The sequence below is a fragment of the Chlamydotis macqueenii genome, chromosome 3 (assembly GCF_036417535.1).
Source record: "Chlamydotis macqueenii isolate bChlMac1 chromosome 3, bChlMac1.mat, whole genome shotgun sequence".
NCBI lineage: Eukaryota > Metazoa > Chordata > Aves > Otidiformes > Otididae > Chlamydotis > Chlamydotis macqueenii.
The window spans coordinates 76556871-76583383 of NC_141558.1; the positions used below are offsets into that span (position 1 = coordinate 76556871).

Here is a 26513-nt window from a genome sequence, read left to right on the forward strand (position 1 = left end):
CGATGTCAAAAAGTCAGATATGCCTCAAAGTTTCTGGAAACTCATTTCTCAGCCTGGACTTCTTCCTTCACTGTCCTGTTGCCATTTGACAAGAGCACTCCCTCATTCCCCAGTAAAATGATAAATTTCATATGGCCCAGCTACTGCGTGAGTCCTGTTTTTATTTCACCTTTGGTTTACAAAGAATGGAAACACAAGTTCTTTGTTCAGAAGCACACTAGGATGCTTTTAACACTTAGCAAACAACTCTCCAGCCTCCAAAAGCACATGCTTTTGAGCCTTGCTGTTGAAAGATATTGCAATAATGTTTGAATTATAATTTTGTAACTCTATGTTTTTCTTTCTAATTTGTATAACTTATGACTGTAATCTGCACTGGAAACTAGCACCAAACATCTTGAAAGAAAAAAAAAAAACCCACCTCTTTTCACTCTATGTTCACAAACTACTTGAACTAAAAATGTGTAGAAACATATTGAAATACATTTCTATTTCTAAATAAGCGTTACAAACAGACTATGTATATACATACATGTATGTATGCATACACGTTCAGAGAAGAGGGCTTTTCTTTGCTTCTTGAGATTAAAGACTGGAAGAATTATGCAGCCAGCTGCTCAGCAAAACTGGCTTACTAATGAGTCATATCTGCCACCCTTTCCAAGACAAAAGCTGTCATTCAGATGCATTCAAGCTAGCTAGGTTCTAGGTCCTATAAAACTGTCCATCTGAAGTAAATGTATCCTTTAAGAGCCCAAACACCACAAGCAGCAGAAAAGTCAGAAACCAAGCTGCTTGAACAAAGAAGTGACAAGGACAGTTAGAATCTATTTATTATTCTCCCCAAAAAATTGTATTGCTCTTATGCTCATGAAGGATGAAGACTGTGTGCTTAAAAAAATTCCTTTTAGTGTAACCACCATGTAGAAAATAACTACAGAAAAGAGAGTTGTCCTGCCGCTGAAAGGAATGCTCCCAGGCAACAGAAAGTTTGGCAAAAAAATTCCCTCCCTCCAGGTGCTAAGCACAGAGCCAGAACAGGGGATCTGGCTGTAAGAGGACAGCAGGAACAGGAGCAACTTTAAACAGGAGTGCACACAACCCAGGGTCTGGGTAAGGTTATGACTGAAGGTCTTTCACGGAGGTCTTTTATTTGTAAATATTCCTCTGATCTGGGGATACAGGTAGAATTGGGGGCAGGGAGAGGGGTGGGCTTTACTGCAGAAGGAGAAAATAGCATCTAAACATTTATGACAAGAGTGAAGCAGAAAGGAAATACTGGGGTGAAAACTAGAGTTACAGACTCAGCAGGAGGAAAAGAGAAACCAGACCTTACTGCACCAGTTAGGACTACCTGTGTACTTAAAGTTCAGAATACACAAGCTCGAGTGCTTTAACGGGCAGACACCTCACTAAGGACAGACATACGCAGAGGGTAACCACACAAACTACAGTTCTTGTGCTTCATGTTTTAACTGCTTTAAAAGTAATTTGTTTCATGTTGCTTTTGAAAACACCAGCAGGCAGCTCTGCTACCGGTATTTGCAATTTGTCACAAGCTTCATGTCCGACATGCAGACAGTACATTCAAAAACTGATGGAATGGTGTTTTGGATCCCCCAATAAATAAATAAAATATGCTGCAGCATCAATTTCTTTTATGTTGGTCTATCAATCTTTGAAAGGCTTTAAGTTTTACAAAGCATAAACACCTGCTGCTTCCAGATTAGGATCCAGGCAAGCACAGGATTGCTCCTGCTTCCTTTTGGAGAGCCTGGAAGGAACTGCAAAAGGGAGAGACTAAGAATATTTAGGGTTTAAACTGGTACTTCGAACTCCCTCAAAAAGTTCCTGCTCAGAGGACCCATAAGCCTCAGCTCACAGGACTGAGAATGTCTATGCATGTTGTGATTCAAATAATAAAATTTGATTCAAGCTTAATAGGCTTACCTAATAAATTTTAAATTTGCCTAAATTTCAGATTTGTCTGCAAACAAGATCTTTGCATCTCTGTCATTTGTTATTTCCAAAAATAACACAGCAAGCTCTAATACCTTCTAATTTCTGGGAGAGGAAGGATTTACACTTTTTTATTTTAACAGTTTTGTACATAATCAGAGAGGTTGCAGCTCAAGGAGCTTATCTGGCTGAAACAAAACAACATATTCCTGAGGATGCAGCAAAATTAGTTTCTTGGGGCTACAATTCCAGTTGTAAAAAACCCTATGAAAAAGACACAAAATCAGCTACTGGTGGAGGTGGAACTTAATGTAGCTAGCTACCTTGAGCTACAAAAATGAAGCCACGGAAAACAGGCATTTTAAAATAAAATATTTTTACAAGAAATTAATCACATAAGAAGTAATTATAACATTCTGGTGATGCCAGTTTGATGAAAGAAGCACTGCTCCCATTTCATTCATAACTATGTCAGGCTTTCCTCCAGAGAGATAAAGAAAAAAACACATTTTTCCTCAAGGGAGATAAAAATCCCCACATTTTGGTCTCATTCACAGTCTAAAAGATGAATGGAAAGAAAAGGGAGAATGCAGCTGACGCAAATGTAAAACAAAAACAGGCATGGGACATGACTGTGGACCCCAGCACAGAGCCACAAGCCCATGCAGAACCCAAGGTGATCAACGTGTGGGATCATGGTCAATTCAGCTAATTCCGGTGGTTCACTCATTCTTTTTGTTTGTTTGTTTGTTTTAAATGCAAGCACATTTTTATGGGCTTTCAGTTTTCAGAAGAAGCCATATACCCCGAAAGGAGCTGGACTTAAAATTATTTCAGAGTCCTTTATTGCTGAGACAGGTTGGTGCAGCACCCTAAGAACTTGTTCAGATTTCAAAATGAAGGCTTTGTAAGACAAAAATTTCTACAAACAGCACTTAGAACACATTAAAAAATCGTGCTATTGTGATATTATTTTTTCCAATTGTCAGGGTTTTCAGAATAAATATATTTGAGTGTCATTTCTGTTTAAGGAACTAGAAATTAGGTATGTTCTGTTATTAAGTTTTGGTGGACTTTTACTTGAAAACTCTTTATTTAAAGTTTCAGAATTAACTCACTAAGATAACTAAAATAATTCACATCAGCATGCTGGGACATTGTAGATATTTAAAATAATGTAATTGAAATTTATCTTATTTCCAATTTTTGTATGCAAAATTTATAATTTTTTGTATGCAAAAATAACACATTAAAGCAACTTGATGAGATTTAAAGGATTTTTTTTCCATTTTGGTTTATAAAGGTCAACACTAAAACAAATAACTGCTAAGCAATACATAATTAGGTGATATTTACATAAAAAGCTCTTCTCATCTTTTAATCAGCTTTCTCTTTGACAAGGGGACTAATATATGTCTCTCATTGCCAAGACATCCCACAATGTGCAATAACTCCTAGGAATAACACAAGTTCCGGGGGACGGAAAGCAAATTCATTGCCCCTCTACAGAAGAATGAGCTGTATGAAACCACAACAACAATTTCACAAAGCTGTTGGATATTGTATTCAGCCAGGCTTACCTGTCCCCAGAGACAAATTCTTAACCCCAAGAGATGTGATGAAGGTATATGCATGTACTTTGATAGCTGTGCAGCACTGCAGGAGGACGTGCATCCAACCTGAACCTCAGCAATGTAACCTAAGGTCTCTTTACATTTGCTGCTATGCACAGGTGCATAAATATAGCAGATTCTTCTAGGTACGTGGCAATACAGTTTGTGCATCTGAGTTTGGAAACTGTCTCCCACATTTTCCAACGTTTAGTGGCACACTTCCTATAGGGAACAGTCAACACACTAAAAGAGAACTAGAACTAGATTGAAATAATTAGAGATACAAGTTCTCTAATTAGAGGGGTTTTTTTCATTCTTTAATGCTGATTGTTATTTGTGTGTGTATAGCTGGATTACTTCCAGGCTTCTATCAACTTCTATCCACAAAAAGCTCAATGGTGGGGAAAAGACCTGTTCCATGCGAGATGTAAAAAATCCCTAGTGCAAATGAAGATCAAGTTTATATATTTTGTCACATATACTTAAAATCCACACAGTCTGAACTACATTTACTTCTTTATTCTGTCATCTGGCAGTTACTTTGCATTGAGGGTAGAGCCAAGTTGAGAGCAGGCACGGACAGAGAAACCAAAATACCATCTGTGATGAATTGTCAAGAGTTCTTCTTCTTCCAAAAGAAGGAATAGTAAGAGCGTCTGGCCACATCCCTTTCTACAGCTTTATAATGTATTAGATATTACGTATAACCTTCACAAAACCAATGCCTTCTTGTCTGTTATCTGAGATAGGTCACTGAGATCCTTTCAAAACCTTCCAAGTGAAACTTTAAAAACCGAAGTTTAACATCAGACCATGCACAGCTTCCTGTTGGATCCTGATCAGACTCATCAAGGTAGTGTTTGTATGTTCACAAGCTTCCCTCCTGGGGTATTTCTTTAGCTGTAGATTTAGCTATATTACCACTGATTGCTGTGCACTGCCCACCTCAGCACTGTTCTGTACAGCACGCAGTGATCCACTTAATATTATTGCCAATACTCGCTTCAAGCCACAGCAAAAGAAGTTGAAATTGCTTGGAAAAAATGGCTTTTTGGGTGTACAGACATGCTCTGCGTGACTTTTGCACATTTTAAGTACGGTAGTAAACAGACGTGCTCATGAAATATCAAAAAATTGGTGTACCTGGAAGCAGGTCTTGGGGTCATACATTGTTGTTGTTCATTGCAGGTATATTTTATTACAACAAGGCAACAAGTAAATGAGTGGTTTAGACTGAAAGAGATTTGCAACAGTGGACCATGGAAGTCAGAGACGGAGAAGGTCATGAAGACCACCTCTTTGTCAACACATGAACAATGCTGCTGGACTGGGCTGAAAAGTTACAAGGAAAAGCCAGGTCATTTCTTCTGAGGCAGCTGAGGCTACTTGGCTGTCATCATCAGAATACTCTATTTCAGTAACCTTGCACATTTTCTATGCTGCATAGCTGCTCTTCATTGCCCCATGTTTCACATGTATATTGAATATATAAAGTCTGTAAAAGTATAATTCTCACTGATTACACCTAGACACCTAGAGAAGCCACACAATCATGTGTGAAAACACTTAGTTTCAGGAATATGAAACCCAGGGAATAAAGTTGTGTGTGCTGACAAGTTGGCAACAGTATATATTGTTGTGCCAGGAAGGTTTTTGGGGATTGGTGAGATAAAATAAGGATGGAGAAGATAGGAAGGGAAAATTTCCTGTCCTGTGTGCATTTACAGAAGCACACAACTCTTGTGTTGTAATCAGCTCTGTGGCAAAGGGAAGATTTTAGCAAAGGTGATGGAAACTAGATGGCCCCTGGGTGCTAGCAAACGAGACTTTCATTGCACTTGTACATTTTATTTTTAGCTGAATTTGTGCTCTCAAACTGATCTCCCTCATTTGCTCACCTGAGTAAGCCACCGTACATTGTACTGTCAGTTAGCAGGCTTGGAATAGTCCAGCCTGCTTCAGAGCAAGGATTAAATGGCAGATCAGAAGTTGTGAAGATTGAAAAAGCCTGCCATGATAAGCACCTTGAGCAATGACTAGCACAAACTAGAGCCAAACCAGTTTCTTGAATCCCAGAACACTAAGTTCCAAAGGAAAAGTTTATAATGAATTTTATTATAGTTGGACTCAAGATAAATACTTGATTAAAGAGGACACTACAGTCTCTAAGCTCTGTAATTTTCTTCACACACACTAATCATTACAGCTTCCTACTACACTGGTATGTATTAATTTTCCGTTTTATAGCTTTCAGTAAATTATTAAATATCATTTACTTTGTCCTCACACACACTATTTATTTTTATTCATACAGACATCCAACGAAAACTGAAGAAACACTGCGTTATATTGTAATAGCAGTCAGACATAAACCCAGAGGGACAAAATGTATTCCAGTAATTCAGCTTCCGTGACAAAGTGGTAAGTAGGGAAGAAATATGACCTCATGTTAGGGTAGCAGCCTAGACTTGGAAAAACGGATTCGAGACTCTGCTTTTCCACTGACTTCCTGTTTTACTTTCGGCAAGTCATCTAATTCCTGACCCTTAAACAACTTGATGTAATTTGTTATCACTTATTCTGCGTAAGGAAAGGCACTCAAATACACCTGGACCAGGTTCCCTGAGCCTCAGCTCTCTTCCTAGAAAGGAGTGTAACAGCACATTCCTACCTCCGCATTGTGGTCGTCTTCTTCACAGAGAAGCAGAAAGGAACAAGGAGAAATTAAGTTTTCCATTTACCCCAACAAGCAGCAGAGCAAACTCTTCTCACAACCATCTCTCATCCACATGCTGTGGGAGGCGGTGTCACCCCTCGTGGTTACCAAGCCTGCATCTTTGTGGTCATGCCAAGACTGCTAGCAAAGATTGGAGCTGATGCTGATATGGGTATCTGATAATTGTACTGAAACTGTCATTTATTTTACACAGAACATCAAATGGGCATTGAATGCTAATGAAGTGGTTCTTTATTAGCAATCTGTGCTTCTGGGCAGGGAATCATAAATGCTAAAATATCTAAGTACTCCAGAGCAAATTTCAACGGTTTTTGCCTTAAGGACCATCACAAAGATGATGTAAGATAATATTGCTTCAAAATTTCTATTTTTATCTTCACAAGTACAGGATCTGACCTAAAAATTTCTTATGGGGATATTTACACTACCTGCAAGAGATTGTTTTAATCAAAATGTGCGTGTATATTTCTCTGAAAGATTACGTCACATTCTGCTGGTAAAACCACTGAAACATAGTTATTACACAGCATTGAAATTCATATCGACAGCACCTCCTCAGGCAGGTGATAGTCAGGACACATGGAGATAGGAACTGCATGACAGTGATTTAAAGGGTGGCAGTTTCAGAACATATTTTGGCCACAAGGCAGGGAGAAATCACAAAATAAAAGACATTTTCACAGTTTCCTTTAAAATTCAGAAGTAGTGTGCCATAAAAGTAACTCAGTACCTCAGAGCTCTGCATTTAAAACTGAAAAAAAAAAAATGGGTATTCATGCTGATGCTCAAGGCAGAGTGGTCTGGAGAGGCAGAATCAACTTCTAAACTCATAGCTAGATCTGCTGTCTGCTCCAGAAAGCTTTGCTGCCCATGCAACTGGCATGCTCCAGAGCTTGTGCTAGCCAGGGTCTGGATGCCCGCCACCCTCTCCTGCTCTCCGATGTCCCATCTCAGGCTCTGCAGACCCCTGTTAACGACGGGGTCAATCTTTGCCAACTTTTGGCTGTTCACTCCAGCCTCCCAATTCATGGTCTCATCCCCAGAACCGACATTATTTGGAAGCCCCTTGCCGTTCCCTGCAGTGCCACTGCATATTCATAAGAATATGGGAACATGGGATTTAAGTTGGAGAGGGCCTCATAAGGCTCTGATCTAGTTCTGTGCTGGTGCAAATAAATATTTCCTAAGGTTCTGAGGCAGGTGACCTGCAAAGGTAAAGTAATGTTGGCAGGAACACACCAATGTGGATGTACCTTTAAGAAGCAGAGAAAATTGAGCTTTAAGATCAAAATAGTAAGTCCATGGTACTTTCCTGTACTTAAAATAAAATCAATAAAAAGAAACATACAGTACAGCTGGAAGGAAAGCTAACTTGATACAATCATGGTAAATTAGAATTCCTTTAAGGCAATGGATGGTGTATTTTCTTCCTCAGAATTAGGCATTTCAAATATTGACAGACCTAGTAAGGCACAATCAATATATCACTCCCTTTGTGAACTATTCATTATATATATTGCTGATGAATAATCATTTAACTAGCATAATGGGAGGCTTCAGTGAAAAGGCTGTCTACCAAGCGTACTGGTCCTAAAAATAGCAATGGCTTTTCAACCACAAGGCTTCGCATGAAAATGCTCAGCTTCTGGTCCAACACTTATTACACCACTTGGACAATTTATTTCCTTTGCTAATAAAGTTTTTCCCCTTTATCACAGCAGTGCTGCCATATATAATTTGTTCCTCTAAGGCATGGTGACAAGGGTTTGGTATGGATTACCTGAATCAGTTCATCAAGCTCTGTTGCATTCACACAGGAATGCTGAGATACAAACGTCTGCTTCTGAATCACAATGGTGGCTCTCTGGGAGGTCTCATGAGGCTGCTCCAGGGCTTTAAATACTGTTGCTCCAATTATTAAATACACGACTACCACCAGAAAAATGGTTGAGACTGTCTTCCATTTCATAACATTAATAGCCGAATCACTTTCCTCCCGTGAAGAGAGCACGGTAGGCTTGGTGGAAAATGACAATCTTGGTTTGGAGTTCTGAGTGGCCGATTTGGGATCCAGCAAGTCAGGTGCCGCCACTGGTAAAACAGAAAAAGAAAGTTAATTTTTACAGCACCGCTCAGATTTTGTTAACTCAACTTCTTGCCAGGAGATTACAGAAATTCTGCTGCTTCCAACTGGAATCTTAAACTGTTGAATCTTTCACATAAATCCCATGCCACGTTACAACAAAGCTGCTGCTCTGAGCAGTATTATCCAATTTACACACATTTGCCACATTTTCTATATGCGTCTGTCCCCTTCTGATATTGGATCATTTCATAAACGCAGATTTCCCCTACGCTCTTGCATTTGAATTAGTATAAGGTGGTATTTTGCTGCAGAGATCCTTTACATCTGCTGCTCTCTTAGGCACCGCTAAGCAGCTTGCCAGCTGTGTTTCACCTCAGCATCACAGAGGTAGCAGAAAAATGCAAAACCTTCTTTCTCTCACCTGTTTTGTCCTGTGCTCTGACAAATACTCTCTGAGGACAGTTGCATGATCACTTCCAAACTCCCCAGACTCAACCATAAAAACAACACGTTGCTCATGATACCAGTCTTAAACCGTTAGTTGTGTATCGATTACACCTTTCAGAAAATACCAGTAAAACATATGGGTACTTACTGGAAAAGTCACCCATTTGTTAAGGCGTGTATTTTTATTTACAGTTACAAAAACCCACCGGGTTGGGAAATGAGCAGCTGAGCGTGTTATCAAGTATCTCAGTAACTCATGTGACTACCAGCAACTACACAGGCACTAAAAAAAAAAATCCGCCACATCAAGCGCAGGTAAAGGTCTCCTGCGGGAAGATGGCCACAGCAGCTGACCGCACAAGCTATATTTAAATTGTTTCGAATTACATTTTGAACGGCCACGACACCGGTTCCAGCTGCGGGTGGGAAAAGCCCAAACCTAAACGCGGAGGGAAGGCTCCCTCCGGCCGGCGGAGGTGGGACACGTCCCCCGCGGGGGTGGCGGTGCCGGTGGCACCGGGCAGGGTCCCCTCCCGTGCACCCTCCGGGCTCGGGCGCACACCTGGGCCCCGGTAGAATGGGTCAGGAGAGCGAGGGCAGCCCCCAGCCCGGGCCGGGGGGTGACCCGGGCCACCCCGCGCACCCCACGCCCGCCGCCGTCACGCCTCCCACTCCCGCCGCCCCGGCCCCCGCCCCACGGGCACCTGGGGGACAGCCCCGCTCCCCACAACTCCCGCCGCCTTCCCCCCTCCCGTGGCAGCCCCCGCGGACCCTCCGAGCCTCCAAGGCCGGTGCCGGGGGCCGCTCCCCTCCCGATCGCCCCGCCGTGCTGGCCGCTCAGGGTAGCGCCGACCCAACGCGGCCGCCGGCAGCGAACAAAGGAGCGGGCACCGGGCACCGCCGGCCCTGCCGCCTTCTCCCCGCGGCCGGTGCGATGCGCCGGGGGGAGGCGGGGATGCCTGCCGCCCCCCGAGGGGCGCAGCCCGGGTGTGGCGGGCAGCGGCGGGCGAGCCCCGAGCCGCCGGCGGCGGGGATGCTCCGCGTCGGGGGAGCGGGGCGGGGGCGAGGCGGCCGGGCCGGGGCGCGGCGCGGAGCGGGGCCGGGAAGGGAAGGAAGGGAAGGCGAGGGCAGCTGGGTACGGTACAAAGCGGGGCCGGGGGGCCGCGGCACGGAGAGCATCGCGGGGTCCCGCTCCCCATTCCCCCACACCACCCCGCGCCCGGGAAGCAGGGGCGCATGCAGCATTCGCAGGGCTGGGAGCGGGGAGGCACGCCATTGTGCTCGTACTCACTTCTTATTTACCGACCCGGTGCCCTCTCCTCGCTCCACGGGCAGGCATTTTTTCCGGGCTTGGGTAGATACGGTTCGAGCAAATTAAAAAATGGAAAAAGGAAAAAAAAAAAAAAAGGAGAAGAAAAGAAAGGAAGGAGCAGACCGAGAGGAAGAGGCTGATGGATGGGTCTGGAGGAGAAGGAGCGGCAGGGGCGGGCGGGCTGGCAGCGCGGATCCCGCCGGCTCCCCCCGACCCCGCGGCGGGCGAGGCGCCTCGCTCACGTCGCGCATCGCGCACCGCACATCGCGGCGTGACTCTGTGTGTGTGCGTGAGAGTGTGTGTGTGTGTGAACGTGTCCGTGCGTGCCCGTGTGTGTGTGTGTGCCGGTGCGCGCACCGCTGCGCAGGGGGCGCGGAGCAGCCCAAGCCCCGGCGATGCCTTTTGTGGGGCGACGGGCACCCGCGCCGCGGGTTGCCCCCCCTCCCGCCTCTCCGCGCCCCCCGCCGGCGGGGGCTGGGGAGGGGGGAGCAGCTTCGCGCCGCTCCTGCACCCGCCGGGGGCTGCGCGCCCCTCCGCGCTTCTCCGCGCAGGCAGCCCCTCAGGCCGGCTGGGCAGCGGGCAGATGCTGCAAGGGCGCAGGGAAAAAAAAAATAATGGAGTGGGGAGGGGGGCAGAGCGGTACCTGCGGAGAGCAAGTCTCGCCTGGGAAACGAGGGAGGAGAGGCAGGAGGGGGAAGGCACCGGCCACCCCCGCCGGCCGTCCCCGCTCCAGCCCCTAAACGCGGTCGCCTCGCCAGAGCTTCCCTGTCAACTTTTGAAGCGGGCGAGATGTCACCGCGGCGGCGGGAGCGGGGGAACGGCCGGGGGAGACCTCGCCGGGCCCGCGGAGCAAGGAGGCTCCTTCCCTCCTGGCTTGGCCCGGGTTGTCTGCCCGCCGCTTCGCAGCCCGGTGTTCCGCTGGAAGGCGTTAACCGGCTGGGATCCGGGAGTCGGGGATGGCAGCGGCTCTCCTGTCGCACGCACTGCCAGCGCACGGCCTCCTGCCATTTTAGTCTGATAGGTACATCAGAGATGCTGCTTCAGCTGTGGTTTCTGCCACTCAAAAGCCTGAAATCACTCTTGTTATCTTTGCCACGGGCTAACTCCCCAATTTCCCAGTTGTCTATCACCTGTGACACTATCCGTGGGTCAGTTGTTCGCACTGAGGTAGGTGATGAACATCTATCTCCATTCGCCTAAAAGACAGAAGAGGATTTACCAAGAGAATCCAAAAACTGCTCCTACAGCTACTCTAAAAAGTCTCTGCAAACACGTTAAAAAATTGCTTACTGTAACAAACGGGTATAGGTCACAAGCATTTAAAGCCAGAGGCTGTATCTGTAAAACGGTCAAAGTCGGTCACACCCCGGGTGTTTAATGGGCTATAATCCCACTCAAATCAGCAGCACCATCAGCAAACACTTTAGAAGTCACTTACTTTAGCGCTTCTCCATATCAATGTGACATAATACAAATTAGTGTAATATTGAGTTCCTTAGGACTCCAATTTCAGCAACATCAATCATGCCAGTCTTCCCTAGCGTGTTCACACATCCCCACGAGATGCAGCATAGGGCAGGAAGCGGCATCTGCTATTTCAGTTTGAGCTGTAGCTCATCGCTCCCCATTCCTGTGAACCAGCAAAGCAGCTGTTGAGTGACAAGAGCTGTTGGGCCCAATCCAATGAACCCTTTTGCAAGCAGACCTCCAGTCATATGGTCAGCTTCATCGACACAGTCCCAATCCTCAAACAATAGAAGAAAAAAAATAAATGCCTGCTCCTGTCTACTGATGACCTTGCTCAAGAGATTCTTGAAGACGAAAGATTTTCACATCTGGGTCTTTTTTATACCAAAAAAAATGTCACCATCTTTCCCCCTTTCTCCTAAAAAGATTTCTTAACCATCAGCTGATGTGAACACTGTTTGATCCATCTAATGGAAAAGAATCACTTCACAGGATTTTCTTCCAACTTCCTATGGGAAAACAGGCATGAAAATTTTCTTCCATACTGACCTGTGTCTCTATAAAATATTGTGGAAAATACCTTTCTTTAGCAATCTAAATATTTGGAATAAGATTTTGTTTTTCCTTGAGTGAAGGAAGTATTCTTAAAAGCTGGAAAAGGGTCAAACTTATTGCCTACAATTTGAAATCTGTGGGAAGCCTTCCAATAGGTTCAGGAGGGTTTGGATTAGGCCTTAAATTCAGGAATTCCACCCAAAAGGCAGAAACCATTTTAAGGAATCACTCCAGGACTGATTGCATTGGTGGTTTAACTTCAATAGCTGAAGAGCTGCCTCTGTGAAAGTAATTATTTTCATTAATTACCTAGTAAACACCTCCAATATCTACTTTCAGTTGGCTGATATTTTCCACCGATTGTGATCCCAGATGAAATCCTCAACTGGAGCTTAGCACTTACCTAAAGTGAACTTGAGCTGTGCATTCTCACTTCTGCTACAAATATAAACACTCCGTATAACTCCGTATACAGTAGGTACATTTAATTACAGACATTTTCAAATCCAGGAAGAAAACCAGTGATTCTTATTGTGGTGTACAACAAACACCATTGTGTATAGCAACGCCTATTTTCTGGAGGCCTTATATAGCACCAGTATTTATTCTGTGAAGTCATGCCCTCCAATGTATTTATTGTAATGTACACCACACATTGTTTGAATATTGTGTGTGACCATTTTGCCCTCAAATTTGGAACTGATATTTGACCAGTTTGAAGCATCAGGCCTGAGCTTTACTAAACACACACACTCAAATGCAACACATCACTGACAAAACATAGCATGAACCAACATGAACAAGATTAAGTAGTAAAAGGGTTTACAATACAGACCTCCAACCTTGCAAGCAAATGGGCTTGCTACTGAGCCAAAGGGATCTATCTGAACAAAAAAAAAAACCCAACAAAAATGCTGGTAAGATTAAGTATATGCAGGTTTCTGTATTTCGTGCTAACATGAGAAAGACTCACAAAGTACAGGACTGTCAAATGCTGTCTAAAAATGTATTGGCATGAGTTTGAGATGGCTATGTTACTCACAGACGGTGGCTGCTGGAACCTGCTCATCACTTTGAAATGTCTGTCTCTTGGCTCAGCCAAGAGAGACAGGCATGCAGCAGGCAAAGGAAGTCAAAGTTGCATGATAAACATAGCAGTCACATATTCATACAAATAACAGCTGTAGATGATCTAAACATAGCTTTGGTAGGACAGGAGCACACTTGTAAGGAAATACTTATTCCAGAAAGATATCACCCTAGAAAGACCAGTTTTTAAAATGTCCATAGAAAGTATCCTTATCTGTCATTAACACGTTCTTTTCCTCTTTCCAATTGCAGGACCCATCCTCATCCTGGAAGGCCATGAAGAGCACTTGCTTTGTGACCAAAGCAAGGGGCTCCTCCTAAGCCCCCATCTCTGGGCGCAGTAAATGCTCTTCTCCTTTAACCAGCTGCACCACAGGAGGTGCCACAGGTTCCAGCCTTCTCCACTCTTATTTAGTTGCCAAGGATTTCTACATTCCCAAGGGACTGTTGTGGCAAGGCTTCCATTGAGGGCATTTCTCTCACTGACTTCAACAGACTATTCATATAGGCACCTATTTAATTCGCTGCAGGGGACCCGTGCCTTTGATCCAAAATTTATTGCTATAGGCTTCAGGCCTTGCTGTGGACACAGCATCTTCCCCTCTAAAGGAAACAATACTTCCTCATGACATGAGCACGGGAAACATCTGCGTCTCTTCAGAATGGGCCAAATCATACACCCAGTTAAAGTGAAGGAAAAACTTTTGCTACTGCTAGGTTTTATTACAACTGAGGTCAGCAGAAATACTACTGGACTTATTTAGTGAGTTAATTTTAAGGGTTTTTACTTATTCAGTGGGGCTTACAAAGGACTTCTCTCTTGACTTCTTTGGAGACATTAAAAGATCTCTGTCAGTTCTTTATGGGTAATTATGACATTAAGGCCATGCCATGTTACTGTATTCTGCCATTAAACCATTAGTCATATCCTGTGATGGGAATTTACACTAAATGAGAAACTAATGGTACACAGCCTGCTCCTCCTTTGAGCAAATGAGAAGACAGACCATGTGCTTCAGAGGCAGTAAGGGCACAGAGCTGCTCCCAGTGACCATGCTGAAACTGCACCCTCCCAGCCCATCATCAGCATTAGGAGGCCAAAGAGAAGGCAGGAGACACTTGCAGCTCAGTGATACTTAACCCTCATCTGCCTCTGAAAGTGGTAAAGCCTTAAAGCAGTCCCATTTAAAACTACCTGATCACTTTTAATTCACATTTTTAAATTAGTTAAGCATATGTGGTGCAACTAGAATATGTATTAATGAGTATTATTTCACTAGTAAGCTATTACACCTACTCTGAGTGTCTGTCTCACAGTGTGACAAATTATTTGTTCAGCAGAAAAGCTATTGTTTCTCACCTCATCAATTGCTAGAAAAAATGTTTACATGTGCCCATCTATTTTCATACAGCTCAGTTGTCAGTTTTAATTAGGTTCTCATTCTTTCCATCCCTAGTAAGTCTTATCTATTTATCCACGTGCAGAAAGTGGGAAATTGTTTTAGAACCCATAAAGTATTCGCTGTTGTAATTAATATTGTGAAAGTGTATTTTTCTTTACTGGCTTGCAAATCTCCCAGTGGGTTTCCTCCCTGCCTGTGTCCTGTTACCAGACCTACTGGGATTTATTTGTCACATGTTCTGCCACTGTTTTTTCATATTTGCTTTCACAAATCTGTTGTGCTTGGACAGCTTCTGAAGCAACAATTATAACTAACTATTCAATGCCATTCGCATCAATGATAAATGTGAATTGCCATATGTCACCTTTATTGTGGGTTATTTATGCACAGGAAAAACTTACTACTACTTTGAATTACTGATCTACTTGAGGGAAAGCTAGTGGTGCTTTGGGATGATTACAAAATGTTTTTCTGTAATCATCAAAATGTTCTACAAAATTGCTGGTTTGTAATTTGTTTTTCATTTTTTGCTAGTTGTGGTCTCTTCAAGATAGACTGACAATGGGAATATCTAGATTTTATATCTGGCTGTCCACACCCATTAGTACCAATCATGCAACTGTCCTTGTAGATTTTCATGGTGCTACTGGATGACTTATGAGATGGAAACCTAACCTCTGTATTGTCTTGGCAAACTGGAAAAAAAAAAAGCATAGAGTATTTTGAAAGAAAAAGAACATACATGTAAGACTGCAGCTATCAAGCCTGACAAGAGAGTTGCCAAAGTTCATGCTGAATCTAAAGGTAGTTTGCCTCGAGTAAGTAAGCAAGTGCTTACTTTTAGACTATGTCTTGAGGAGCAGAGGATTTGATTTTTATATTTGTAAAGTACTACATCCACATTTTAGGGAACTCTGGAAATAGTGACACAGACTTACGGCACAACAGCCTGTAAATAAAATAAAATACAGATAGAGGACACTGGAAAGTACCTAAAATTAGTGCTTTTCTTGTAGAGTAATCCACAAATAAAATGGAAAAAAAGAATGGAAAGAAACAAAACAAACCAGACAATGACAAGAGAAAATAGCCTAGGCAATACTAAATAAGTATCACGCAGGGATAATGAAAGAACTTGCTAGCAGAAATAAAGAATACAAATGAGGAGTTGAAAAAGGAGAACATTAAATATCACCTGTGTTTTAAAACCACCAGGCTTACTCTACGTAGCAGTATCCATAAGATAAAGTGCAATTAAATCTATGAATTATTTTCAAATGTGCACAAGAGACTCCAATTTGTGGCAGTCTCTGTGTGTTCAGCTACATGGAGATACATCTGGAAAAGATGCTACAGATTTTTATAGAAAGACAGCATTTGGTAGTCTTTTTTTTAAATTCTATAGTTTATTCTAAGGATAGATCTCTTATTTAATCTCTTCTCAATTATTTTGTCATTGTCTCCTCTCCCCATGCCAGGCACAGAGTTCACAAATCACGTTGTGAAACTACACTGTGCACTAATGCTAATGTCAAAATATGACCGTTGTATGTAATTTCAGCTTTTAAAACTCTGAGTAAAAAAAAATATCATCTCCCAGATTCACAGTGAAGTGCCCAAACAGAGGTGAAGAGGTAATTTCATAACACATTAAAAGTCTGACTTCGAAAATCAGAGCATCACAACTTCATAGCTTTATCTGCAAAGGAACACCTGCCCTTTCCAGTAACTAGGTCTTTCTGCTGTGATAAAGATGCCATTAGCACCATGCAGGCAGAAAGCTGGGTGAACAGAGCCCAATTTTTGTAAGGTGCTTGGACAGCATGAAACTTAAATTGCTGCCAATCAGATGTGTGGTGCATTAGCATTGCTCAGCACTTCCATCCTTGAACACTCTTCCCTCTATTTTCTTTGAAGTGTAGACCTTGAAATTCTGGGCTTGGTTGTTTAATTTTGGGCTGGCAGCTATGGACTGTGTTGGCAGGACAACAAGCTGAAGGTCCATACTCATCCTTTCAGCTTAAAGTATCTCCAGCTCTATCTTTACACTTTCACTAGAAATGAGGGCTTTCAGTTGTGTTGAGCCACTGATGTTAAGCATGCAGGGAAATCGATCCACTGTTTTGTATAGTTTCCCGTTCTATTTTCAGTTGTTAGAGGGAACATTAAAGCTGGTCTCCAGCTTCAAGGAAAATGTAGCTATGAAATAAAGGAGAAGATTGGCCAAGATTTTCCTCTTTGCATCAGATGTAAAAAACCCAGGCACCAAATAGAACCAGACGCACTTAGAACTGTGACTGGTGAGAAAGTTACTTTATGTGACCCCTTCATGTAAACCAGCTAAAATTAATATTATTAAATTTCCATGACATTTCTGCTGCCTGGACATGAAGGCTGTTCTGTTTCTAAAATCCTCAACATCTTAATGTTTTTATAGCAACTTGCCCAAAAATATCACTTTCCCTATTGCATAAATGGGCAAAGTAAGACTGTAAAAAATTAATTACGCTACTGTAAAAGATATTATTCAATATAAATATTATTTATATTGGAAACAGATATAGCATAAGTGACCCCCTATAATAACTTATGTGAACTTTCTGTTGTTTTTTTTTAAGAATGGGAGCATACCAATTTAAGAAGCATGACTGCCAATAAAAGTTAATAGAAAAGCCATAAAGAAACCAATTCCTGAAATTATTGCTTTCCTAGCTTTTCACATTCTCTCTCAGAACAACTTCAGATGTTAAGGGGATTACTACTCGAAAATTTCACTTAAGGCATTATCCAGTAAGAATATCTCAATGGAAGAAATACAACAAAAGCAGTGAGTAAGGAAGCCTCAGGCTGAACATTTGTACCAGATTTTCGGAGACTCATTGGCAATTTCTTTCTTTATTTTAGAGGGAAGATCTGATGATTTTTCTTACTCATAAAAATTGCCTAGAATATTTTGGAAAGTCAGCTATGATCACAATATTGTTACCAGTAAAGTAGACTTGTGGGAAAAATATCCCTTATTCCTAACTTACAGGGTCACAGGGAGTAGATCCTGCATCCTGCATCCTGCTAGCAAATGTACAGAAATACATGTAATCCAGATGTGAAGGATTTTGGATATAGCTGTACATCACAGCAGAACCCCACACAAGAAGCTATGTGGGAATTTGGAGCAAGCTGCTGCATGCATAAGATTGTGAAACATAACACCAAAATATTGCCAGCTCCTGAAGGTAGTTCAAGTACGGTCTTCACAGCAACACACTCAGACTGGTAACTGACCTCTCAGCATGGCAAACTGGCTGAAATTCCATGGCATGTCTGTGTTGCTTCTAGTTCTGGAGTTACCTCTAAGTCAGCTACTTTGTGTTTTTTTTCCTGTATCATTGTTCGGGGGACAGACATGGCATCCAACTTGGACAGAAGCACCTATATTCAAAATTTTGATCCTGAAAAAACTATTTCTTTTAATTTCTGTGTGGCTCAGTTTTCACCACCGGTGTTCTTTAGCAAGAGTTCTGCTTCTGGACATGAATATATTTCCCGCCATGCTGCTCAACACTAACGGCATTCTTATGCCCAAATGGTCCAGAAGATGAGCCTTCCTTACTTACCTCCCCAGAGGACTTCATTTAATAGGCTTTTCTGGAAGGCTAGCAGAACAAACTTTATGTAAAATGTAAGGATGGTTACCACTTTCTTTTAAAATATAAATAATGGAAACACCTCCGCCAGGTTTTGTGCAATAGTGCAATGATTGTAAGACTCTCAGGATATGGGAAAAAGGACTCTAATTATTTCTCCTATATCAAGGAATGTAAATCCACATCTTTTACCTTCCTGGAGAGAGCCTGTCACTAGAACTCCCCCAGTTCCACCAAGCCACACTTAGACATCACAGATCCTAATAAATCGCTGGACCCAAGTGTGGTGGCATGTGATTGTGTCTGGTCTCTAAGAAATATTACTGAGCTGTATTTGTTGTTCTCACTTAAATATTTGTGCAAAATAAGGTTACACTTGAGTGCTATAAATAGTATTATACTTAGGGTGCTTAGAAAGTTTAACTTCCCTTGCCATCAGCAGAAAGAATTTTACTGAAAACAGGTAAATTACCTGTTTACCTCCAGAGCAATACTGAGCTTGTCATTACATTTCGCCTTCCTATTGGGTAAAGGGTTTCTTCAGAATCAGTTATCTGCTGACTTCCAGCTGAGCCTACACTGTCACAGAAGGGCACTCCAAAGGCATTTTTATAGACTAACGCGTGGCAGGCAAAATGCAAGAGCACTGGATTCCAACACCAGAGATCTGTGGCAATTATTTTGGAAATTATTTTGGTTTAAGTGTCTACTAGCTACATGGGAAAGACAAATCACCTTGAAGCCTAACTAGAATGACATGTAGATTCAACAAGTTTTACTGTTTCTGTTCTCATACCTCTCTCTAGAAATAGTCGCTGGTTTGTTTTTTTTAATCTTAATTTTTTAGCATAATAAATTAATTTTCTTTTTGACTGAAAGCTAGTTAGAGCAAAAACGTGTTTCAGGATGGTTGACAAACCTTAAGCAGCCATGTCCTCAGTATGTGGCAAATCCTTCAGTGTATGTCAGCCTGTTCTTACAGTCCCAAGCACCCCAATTGTCTCCTCTAGCTTGTAAGATTCAGTCTGCTTTCTGGAAAAAACAGATTCCAAGTAGGAGATTAGTCTCCCACTACCAGTGTTAATCAGAACCTACGCAGCAGGCATCAGGTTAATAATGAGATGGCATGAGATTCAAGGGACCTCCTTAAATTTATGACAGTCCTGTAATCCAGCAGGCATTAAAGAACTCCAGCGTAATCCCAGTTCTTCCTGTAGAATTCAGAATTCATGATGTGGGAAAAGGACAGAGGGAGAAAGAGAGAAAACATTCCTAGCTTAGTGATTGTGTATTCACTTGGCAGAGAAAGGCATGAGTTCCTGTTCCAAGGACTGTTTATGCATTTTAACCAATGACAGTTTCAATGAAAAATCCAAGTACAGAAACAAATTACATCTGATCACTTCTAGAGATATTTATCACTGATAGTCATCATCAATCTTAGTCAGCAAACACTACACTGACACCACCTCCCTTCAAATTCTTTATCAAGTTTACTTCTTTGGCATGCAAGAAGACAAGCCATCAAGGATGCTGCAACCCATAGAAAATTCCTGCTAACTCAGTTCAAACAGAGTAATTAACAGAATTAATCAATTGCAACTGAATGAGATCAAAGAAATCTCCCATCAGTTGACTGTTTAGAATAACTCAAGGAAGATTAATTTCTATCCCAGTGTTCTCTTGATCCCAATAGGCTGTTGATGACAGAAGAGTAGAAAGCAAGCATCTTATCATCAATCACTTTGATTATTACTTGAATACCCACTGTGTACAAGGATCCACACATTCCTCTATTTTTAGACAAGAAAGCAACCTGTCAATAACTGCTGAACTACTAGCCATTCAAAATGACCACTTAGTGAAGAACATACGCACAATAGCTGCTGTGTAGAATATTTAACAGAAAGGTGTATATGAAAAAGCACAACTTATACTTAAAGTGTCACACCTAGCCATGTTTCTACATTAAAGCCATATATAACAATTACTGATGAACTAACAGCAGCGCATCCTTCAGTGCACCACTTGCACATTTTGGATAGGTATGCATCTGCATTATCTACACATACTGCATTTATACACTAGCTATAAGTTCTAATTATTAGTATAATATTTAAAATTATAGTAGTATATTGTAAGCAGTTTATAATAGTGAAATAAATACCAGTAGCTTATGAACATGTTTATACTCTCCTATAATGCAACAAAGATAGAACAATCACTGAGCTGCACAGACTACTGGCATTCAAATGTGTGAATTTCTGACCTGCAGCATGGGGCTCCCTATCTTGCCCTAAGGCCCCTTACTACAAGCATACTGACATACAAGATGCTGCAGTAGTATAGTTTGTACCTTTATGTTCCTTAGACTCACAGTTATTTAATGCTACAGAATTTATAATGTCAAGCTGAAGGCTGGAGGGTCACCAGTTTGTGAAAGGAATTACATGGTCTATCTGCCTGCAATAAGGGAGGATAAGGGTAGGTGACCCAGTCTTTCTTCCAGTCCAGATTCCTGTCTCCTCAGTTGCTGCATACTGGAGCTATCCCACTGACTTAAATGACATCACTGTAAATAAAGTCAGCCAAGCTTTGGTCATTATATCTTGTGATTTCACTTCAGCTCTTACGGGCTCTGGTCTTTGTCAATTTAAAGTCACCATGCTCTGTGCTGATGCATCCAGTTTTAGTCACCTTTCAAACACAGTTGATGCAGACCAAAGTTAGAACCTGAGTTCTCTATATAACATATGGGGGAAGTCAATCACTCACAAGAGGAACTCACAACAGTCTTCCAGGAGCTGCTATCAGGTAGCTACTGGACAACACTACAGAAAAAGAAGTGTACGAAACCCTGTTGAGTTCTGGGTTTTAAATTGCTCAAGGGAGGATCTGTCCACACTTCAGATTCCAGATGTTATTTTAATGGGCTTTTTAAAGTACTCAACAAGGGCTGAGTAAAAATTGGGAAGGGAGGAAGGAAAGGGAGAGAATAAAGAGCTGAAAGGCACTACTCGATGCAGCTCAGAAGCTGAAGCACCCACCCAAGAGATAGGAGAGGAGATCTGGGCTGCCATCTTCCACCTCCCAGTGAATGCTTTAACCAGCAAGCCATTGGGTGGAGTATTCTTAATCCCCATTTATTTAGCTGCTTATGATTTTGGCAATAAAGCATTTACTATCGGCAGCCATGTCCTAACAGGCCAAAACGGAACACTTTTGTTCCATTTTTATGCATACCTTATTCAAGGAAATTCCCATCTACTTCAAAGGAAGCCTAAAAACTTACAGGCATTCAGTTCTCACATTATCTATGGCTGTGTCTATATTTCTGTTCTCATGCGTGTCTTGGCATGCTCCAGGGTCCTGCTGCACTGAACGTTCAGACCAACGCCCAGCTACAAAGTGCCATGGCTCATGCTCAGGCTCTGGGCTTGAGCTTTCTTTGGCATGGGAACTGGGTCTGAGAGGTGTGGGGACAAGGGAATGGTGCATGCCTGGGTCTTGCCCCAGTACAGAAGTGGCATTCAGCCTGCATCTGCTTCTGAGCCGAGGGAAAGGGAAGGACTACCACATGCCATGCCACAGAAGTAGCCTACCTGCTTAAGAAGTTTCCGTGGGTGTTCAGCAGAGCACAGCTCTCAGAAAATACTAGCTGCATGAAAGCACAGAAAGTGAACACTAAAAAAAGTGCACCTGAAAAAAGTGTATGCAGCTTGGTTTTGGATAAAGTGGATCTTTATCCAAAGAAAAGACAGAAACCTACTTACCCATCATATTCCAAATTAGCATATGAACCAAGCCAAAGCACAGTCATTTATTAATTTATAATGGAAGGCATGCCAATTATTCAAATTGCCTTATTCCTTTAGTCCTTAACATAGATTTTCTCTCTAGTACAGACTGCTAAGTCTAGCTAGGTAAGATGTGTGTATTTGCCTTGCTATAATAGCATATTTCTGTTAAACATTGTGAAGTGCTCCTTATTTATTTCATTCCTTGAAGTGGAAAAGTGCTGTTTTGTCCTTTTTTATCAAAGGGACCTAGAAAATAGTGACTTGACAACATCACATAGGGAATTCCCTGTGGACAAGAAATTTTTAACAGGTTTTGGTTTAGCTCTTTTTGTACTCAGTTGTAAATGTCCACTGGGAGAACAAGGCTGGTTTTCTCCTTTGTAATGGACATTTGTTTCTAAAATCTCCGAAACATACAACCGGTATGATCATGGATAGAAAGTTTCTTTAACCATGCACATATGTTTAACAACTTCTGATCTTTGTTCTACATTTTCCTTACTGTTCTCTTACAACTGTAATGACTACTTCAGTTTTCTTTTTTATTTTGTGAAATTTGTCTTGTAATTTTTTCTTTGCTGTCTATACCTTAATTTATTTTGGAGTTTTTTTAACCTATTTTTCTTTCTACCTCCAAGTGCTTCTGGCATTCTAGCTTATACATTCTCCCTGTGAGATGAAGTACCATATGCATTTCCAGCTTCTCTCTCCCTCAATAATAAGTAAAATTCTATGTTTTCAAGAGACTGCTTTGCAATTACATTTAGTTTGTATACAGCTGTTATGGAACTGAGTTTGTCACTGCACAACCTGAGCTTTTTTGTTTGTATTCAAATTGACTTCGGATTTCATATTGACCTGGATATCAAGATCCAATTTAGAAGCAACAACAATTCCATTAATTTTCAAGGGGGCATTTCAGTCATCTGAAATAGCTCTCTATCTGAGCTACTTCCACAGAACATTCTTCGCTGTGCAGAATACTTATACTTAATTTCCTTTTAGGTACAGCTTTCCGAAGATTGTTTTGTTTCTTGCCAAAATAATCGCTCTACCGAAGGCCAGGCATTGTTTAGTTCCCCATTTTTTCCTTCAAGTGTAAACTTTCACATTACTTCTTGCAAATTCACTCCACGTGAAAATTGATCTGTTGAAGTGTTTTTTTACTTTGCCAATCCATTTTTTAAAATAAGACTTGTTTGTCAGCCCAGTCTACTCTTCTGCTACCTCTTTTCTTTCTAAAACTTGCATTCTTATCCAGGAGTGTTCTGCAGCCTGGCAAACTAACACAGCTACTTCTGAGCCAGAATCTCATATGAAGTTTCTCTCTCAGTTTTGGTCTCCCTTCTGCAGCCTGATCTCAAAATTAGAATCCCATAAACAAGGAAAAAAACATGGTGAGTTTTTTTTTTACAAATATTTAACAAATTTATCTTTTGGATATTTCATATGCAATTAATTATCTCAGAATTTAATTATTTCAAGAAGTGTGACTCTCTTGACTTTTTGTAGTGCAAACTGGTAATTATACTGCTCTTCTTTAAGTGTAGGTTATTAAATAATATCCACTGCCTCTGGCCTGAGGTTGCTGGAAAAAAGAGTAGGTAGCTTTTGCTCACCTTTCTCTTTAGAAACTTTTCTTTTTGAAGAGACAAAATTCTCCTTTAATCCCTCTGCCTGATTCCTTAAGACCCCCAGATGCAATAGCTGTAGTTCTTAGCTGCTATTCCAGGACCTTCATCCCTCACATTTTCTTCTACTTTTCTGATACTGAATGCATATTTATTTTTCTGTTTCTTCTTCAGACACCATAGAGTGTTCTTAATGGTAATTAATGCAATTGCCCAGGTTGGACCTTGTAACTGTGATGAATCTTTTTAATTGTAACAGATAAACTGTAAATATAGATCAGGTATATGTAACACTGAAGCTTATGAGGGAGGAAAGATGATGCTTCTCTTCTTCTTGCTGTTGATCTGTTCTGGTTCAAAGCAATACATCACACAGGGAAGGCTACACTTCTGCCTAAGATTATTCAGGGTCCAATTATCTTGAAACCCTTATTTCAACCTGAGACTAAAACAAGCCTTGTGGCCGTAGGAAAGAGATTCTTACGCACAGTAGGTCTTCTGTAAGCAAATGGGGAGAGTCAGCACTTTCTGACAGGAACCCGAAGTGGCCAATCCCTGAGCAGAAAGCCACCAAACATCACAGATTTAGGGTACTGATTCTTTCAGACTGCCCATGTGGGCCAGTGCATTCTAGTTCCTGGTCCCGATGTTATCACTGTATTAATACAAAGAAGTGCCACATAAGTTGGGCCCTTCTAGTCTGTTTTAAGCAAATTTATTTGAAGTCCTGTTAAATCCACCATCTTGTTTATACTGATTAGTTTTGCTAATATCAACAACACGTGAGAGGTGAGGTTTGGCCAGCAAGTGCTGTCAGAGTGCTGCATGCAAACCCATAGGCCCCAGTGAAACATCAGTGGGAAAAGTGCACTTAGTTCTAGTCATCAGTGCTCCACAAAAATTAACCCAAAGAGAAGCAGAAAAGACTTCTAGATGGATTGAGTCAGAGGAAACTGAAAGAGCTTGGCTCACTTATTCTAGCAAAATGAAGGCTGAGAAACATCTGATTGCTGTGTGTAGATCAATCAAAAAGACTTTTTTGAGCTAATGGACCATGTTGGCACAAAACCAAAACCATTCTGTGAATAAATTTTGGCTGGAAATCATAAAAAGCATGAGAAGAGCCAGCTTCTGGAACAAACTCTCAATAAGGAGGATGAGAACAAAAACCCAACGTTGTAAAATAGAGGCTGGTCAATTTATGAAAAAGATTTATCTGACATGCTGCCTGCAAAAACAGAAGATCGGTCTCAGAGGCTCGGCGGAGAGATGGTCAATCTTCCTAACCCCATAAGCCACATTCTCCAGTCTTCACAGAGCCACATAGACTTCAGAGCGCTGTGGGGAGAATGGATAACTCAGCAAGTCCCAGATCTTTTACTGTTCCCTTGTGGATTTGGGCTGGATGGCCTCTGCATCCCAGACAAATTCATGCCCATTGGCTCATGTCCCCCCAGCAGCCTCCAAACCAATGCAGCCACTGCCACATGAGTGCTGTAACCCCAGCATGGGAGTTCAATTGGCGTGAAGCTCAAAAAACTCCAGACCTTCACCCCAAACCCTTTCAGTTACACATACTGAGATGTTACATTCTTTCAACTCACAGCTCTCAGGTAGCAGGCTGTCCCTTCTCCATACTAAGGAAAAGAAAAATCATCTGGAATAATGTCTTTTAGAATAAGATTTTTTTTTAAGAACTTGTTCTCTGATCTCTTGTATTTTTAGCAAGAGTAGCACTAAGAACCACAGTGAAAATCAAACATTTTTATGCTAAGTTATCATCATCAGTGTGAAACACTACTGATAACTGGAGAAGATTTGTGATTTAAGGGGCAATAATGGTATCCTGGACTGCATGTTCTACCAAAGCCAAAACACTTGCAGCAAGTAAGTGTCAAAGCCAAGGATATGTGCCATTTATTAATAGAAGATGAAGCTATTGCTGAGTTAAGAAGTAGCCTCAAGTTACTAATATAATTAAAAATGGTGATTAAATATTAAGATGAATTTTAAAAAAATAAATTGTGAGCTGTCAAAGTGACAAGCAAATAATTTAAAGACAGATTTTAAAAGCAGTGGGAACAGCCTTTTTCTGCTTTTTATACTTCTTCGTATTACTAACACTTTTTTTACCCTTTCTAATATAACGCTCACACTCTTCTCTGATATTTGCATGGGTTAGCAAGGTTACTTTCCCCTACAATATACTTCTGTTTATAATGTGTTTGGAAATTGCAGAAGAGGCTGTACTTGTTCCCATGTGAAATAGAAAAAATGTCATCATGAATAGGAGGACAACTCTTTCTAGGGCAGTCAAAGGGAACAAAATATGTGTTTGTGGATAGAGCTAGGAAAATGAATCAGAAGAGTGGGCATGGGCTGACTGTGGGTTGTTTAGTTATCTAAATGTTTTCTTTTCAAGATTTTTCCAGCTCCATTTTCTCTACTGTTAAGAGTTATTCTTCTTACTTTGGGTAAATAAAAACCTTTCCTTGTTTCATCTAAAGGGTGTTAGAGGCTGATATGACCTATTTGCTGCTCAGGAGGATCTAAGAAGCCAGGCAATTGCTGAAGCTAAACTAAGAAAGCAGTGTGTTTGTTTGGGTTTTTTGTTAAGTACTAAGTAAAAGACCCTCACACATCCCACCAAAGCAACTGGACTGTAGAGCAGCACCCTCACCTGGAATACAGTATTAATCTGCTTGATCTAACACCTTAACCAGCCTGGCAGTATCAAGTAATTGCAATACTCTGTCCAATGTGGCGCTGA

General features: G+C 41.6%; 1 protein-coding gene across 1 annotated transcript in view; it reads right to left on the bottom strand.

Moving 5' to 3' along the window:
* Positions 1 to 26513, bottom strand: part of KCNK2 (potassium two pore domain channel subfamily K member 2) — a 113030-nt gene that overhangs the window by 70475 nt on the left and 16042 nt on the right. The window contains exon 2 of the mRNA XM_086744274.1: positions 8090 to 8400. Coding sequence (XP_086600400.1) covers positions 8090 to 8400 — 311 coding nt within the window. The remainder of the gene's footprint in view (positions 1 to 8089; positions 8401 to 26513) is intronic.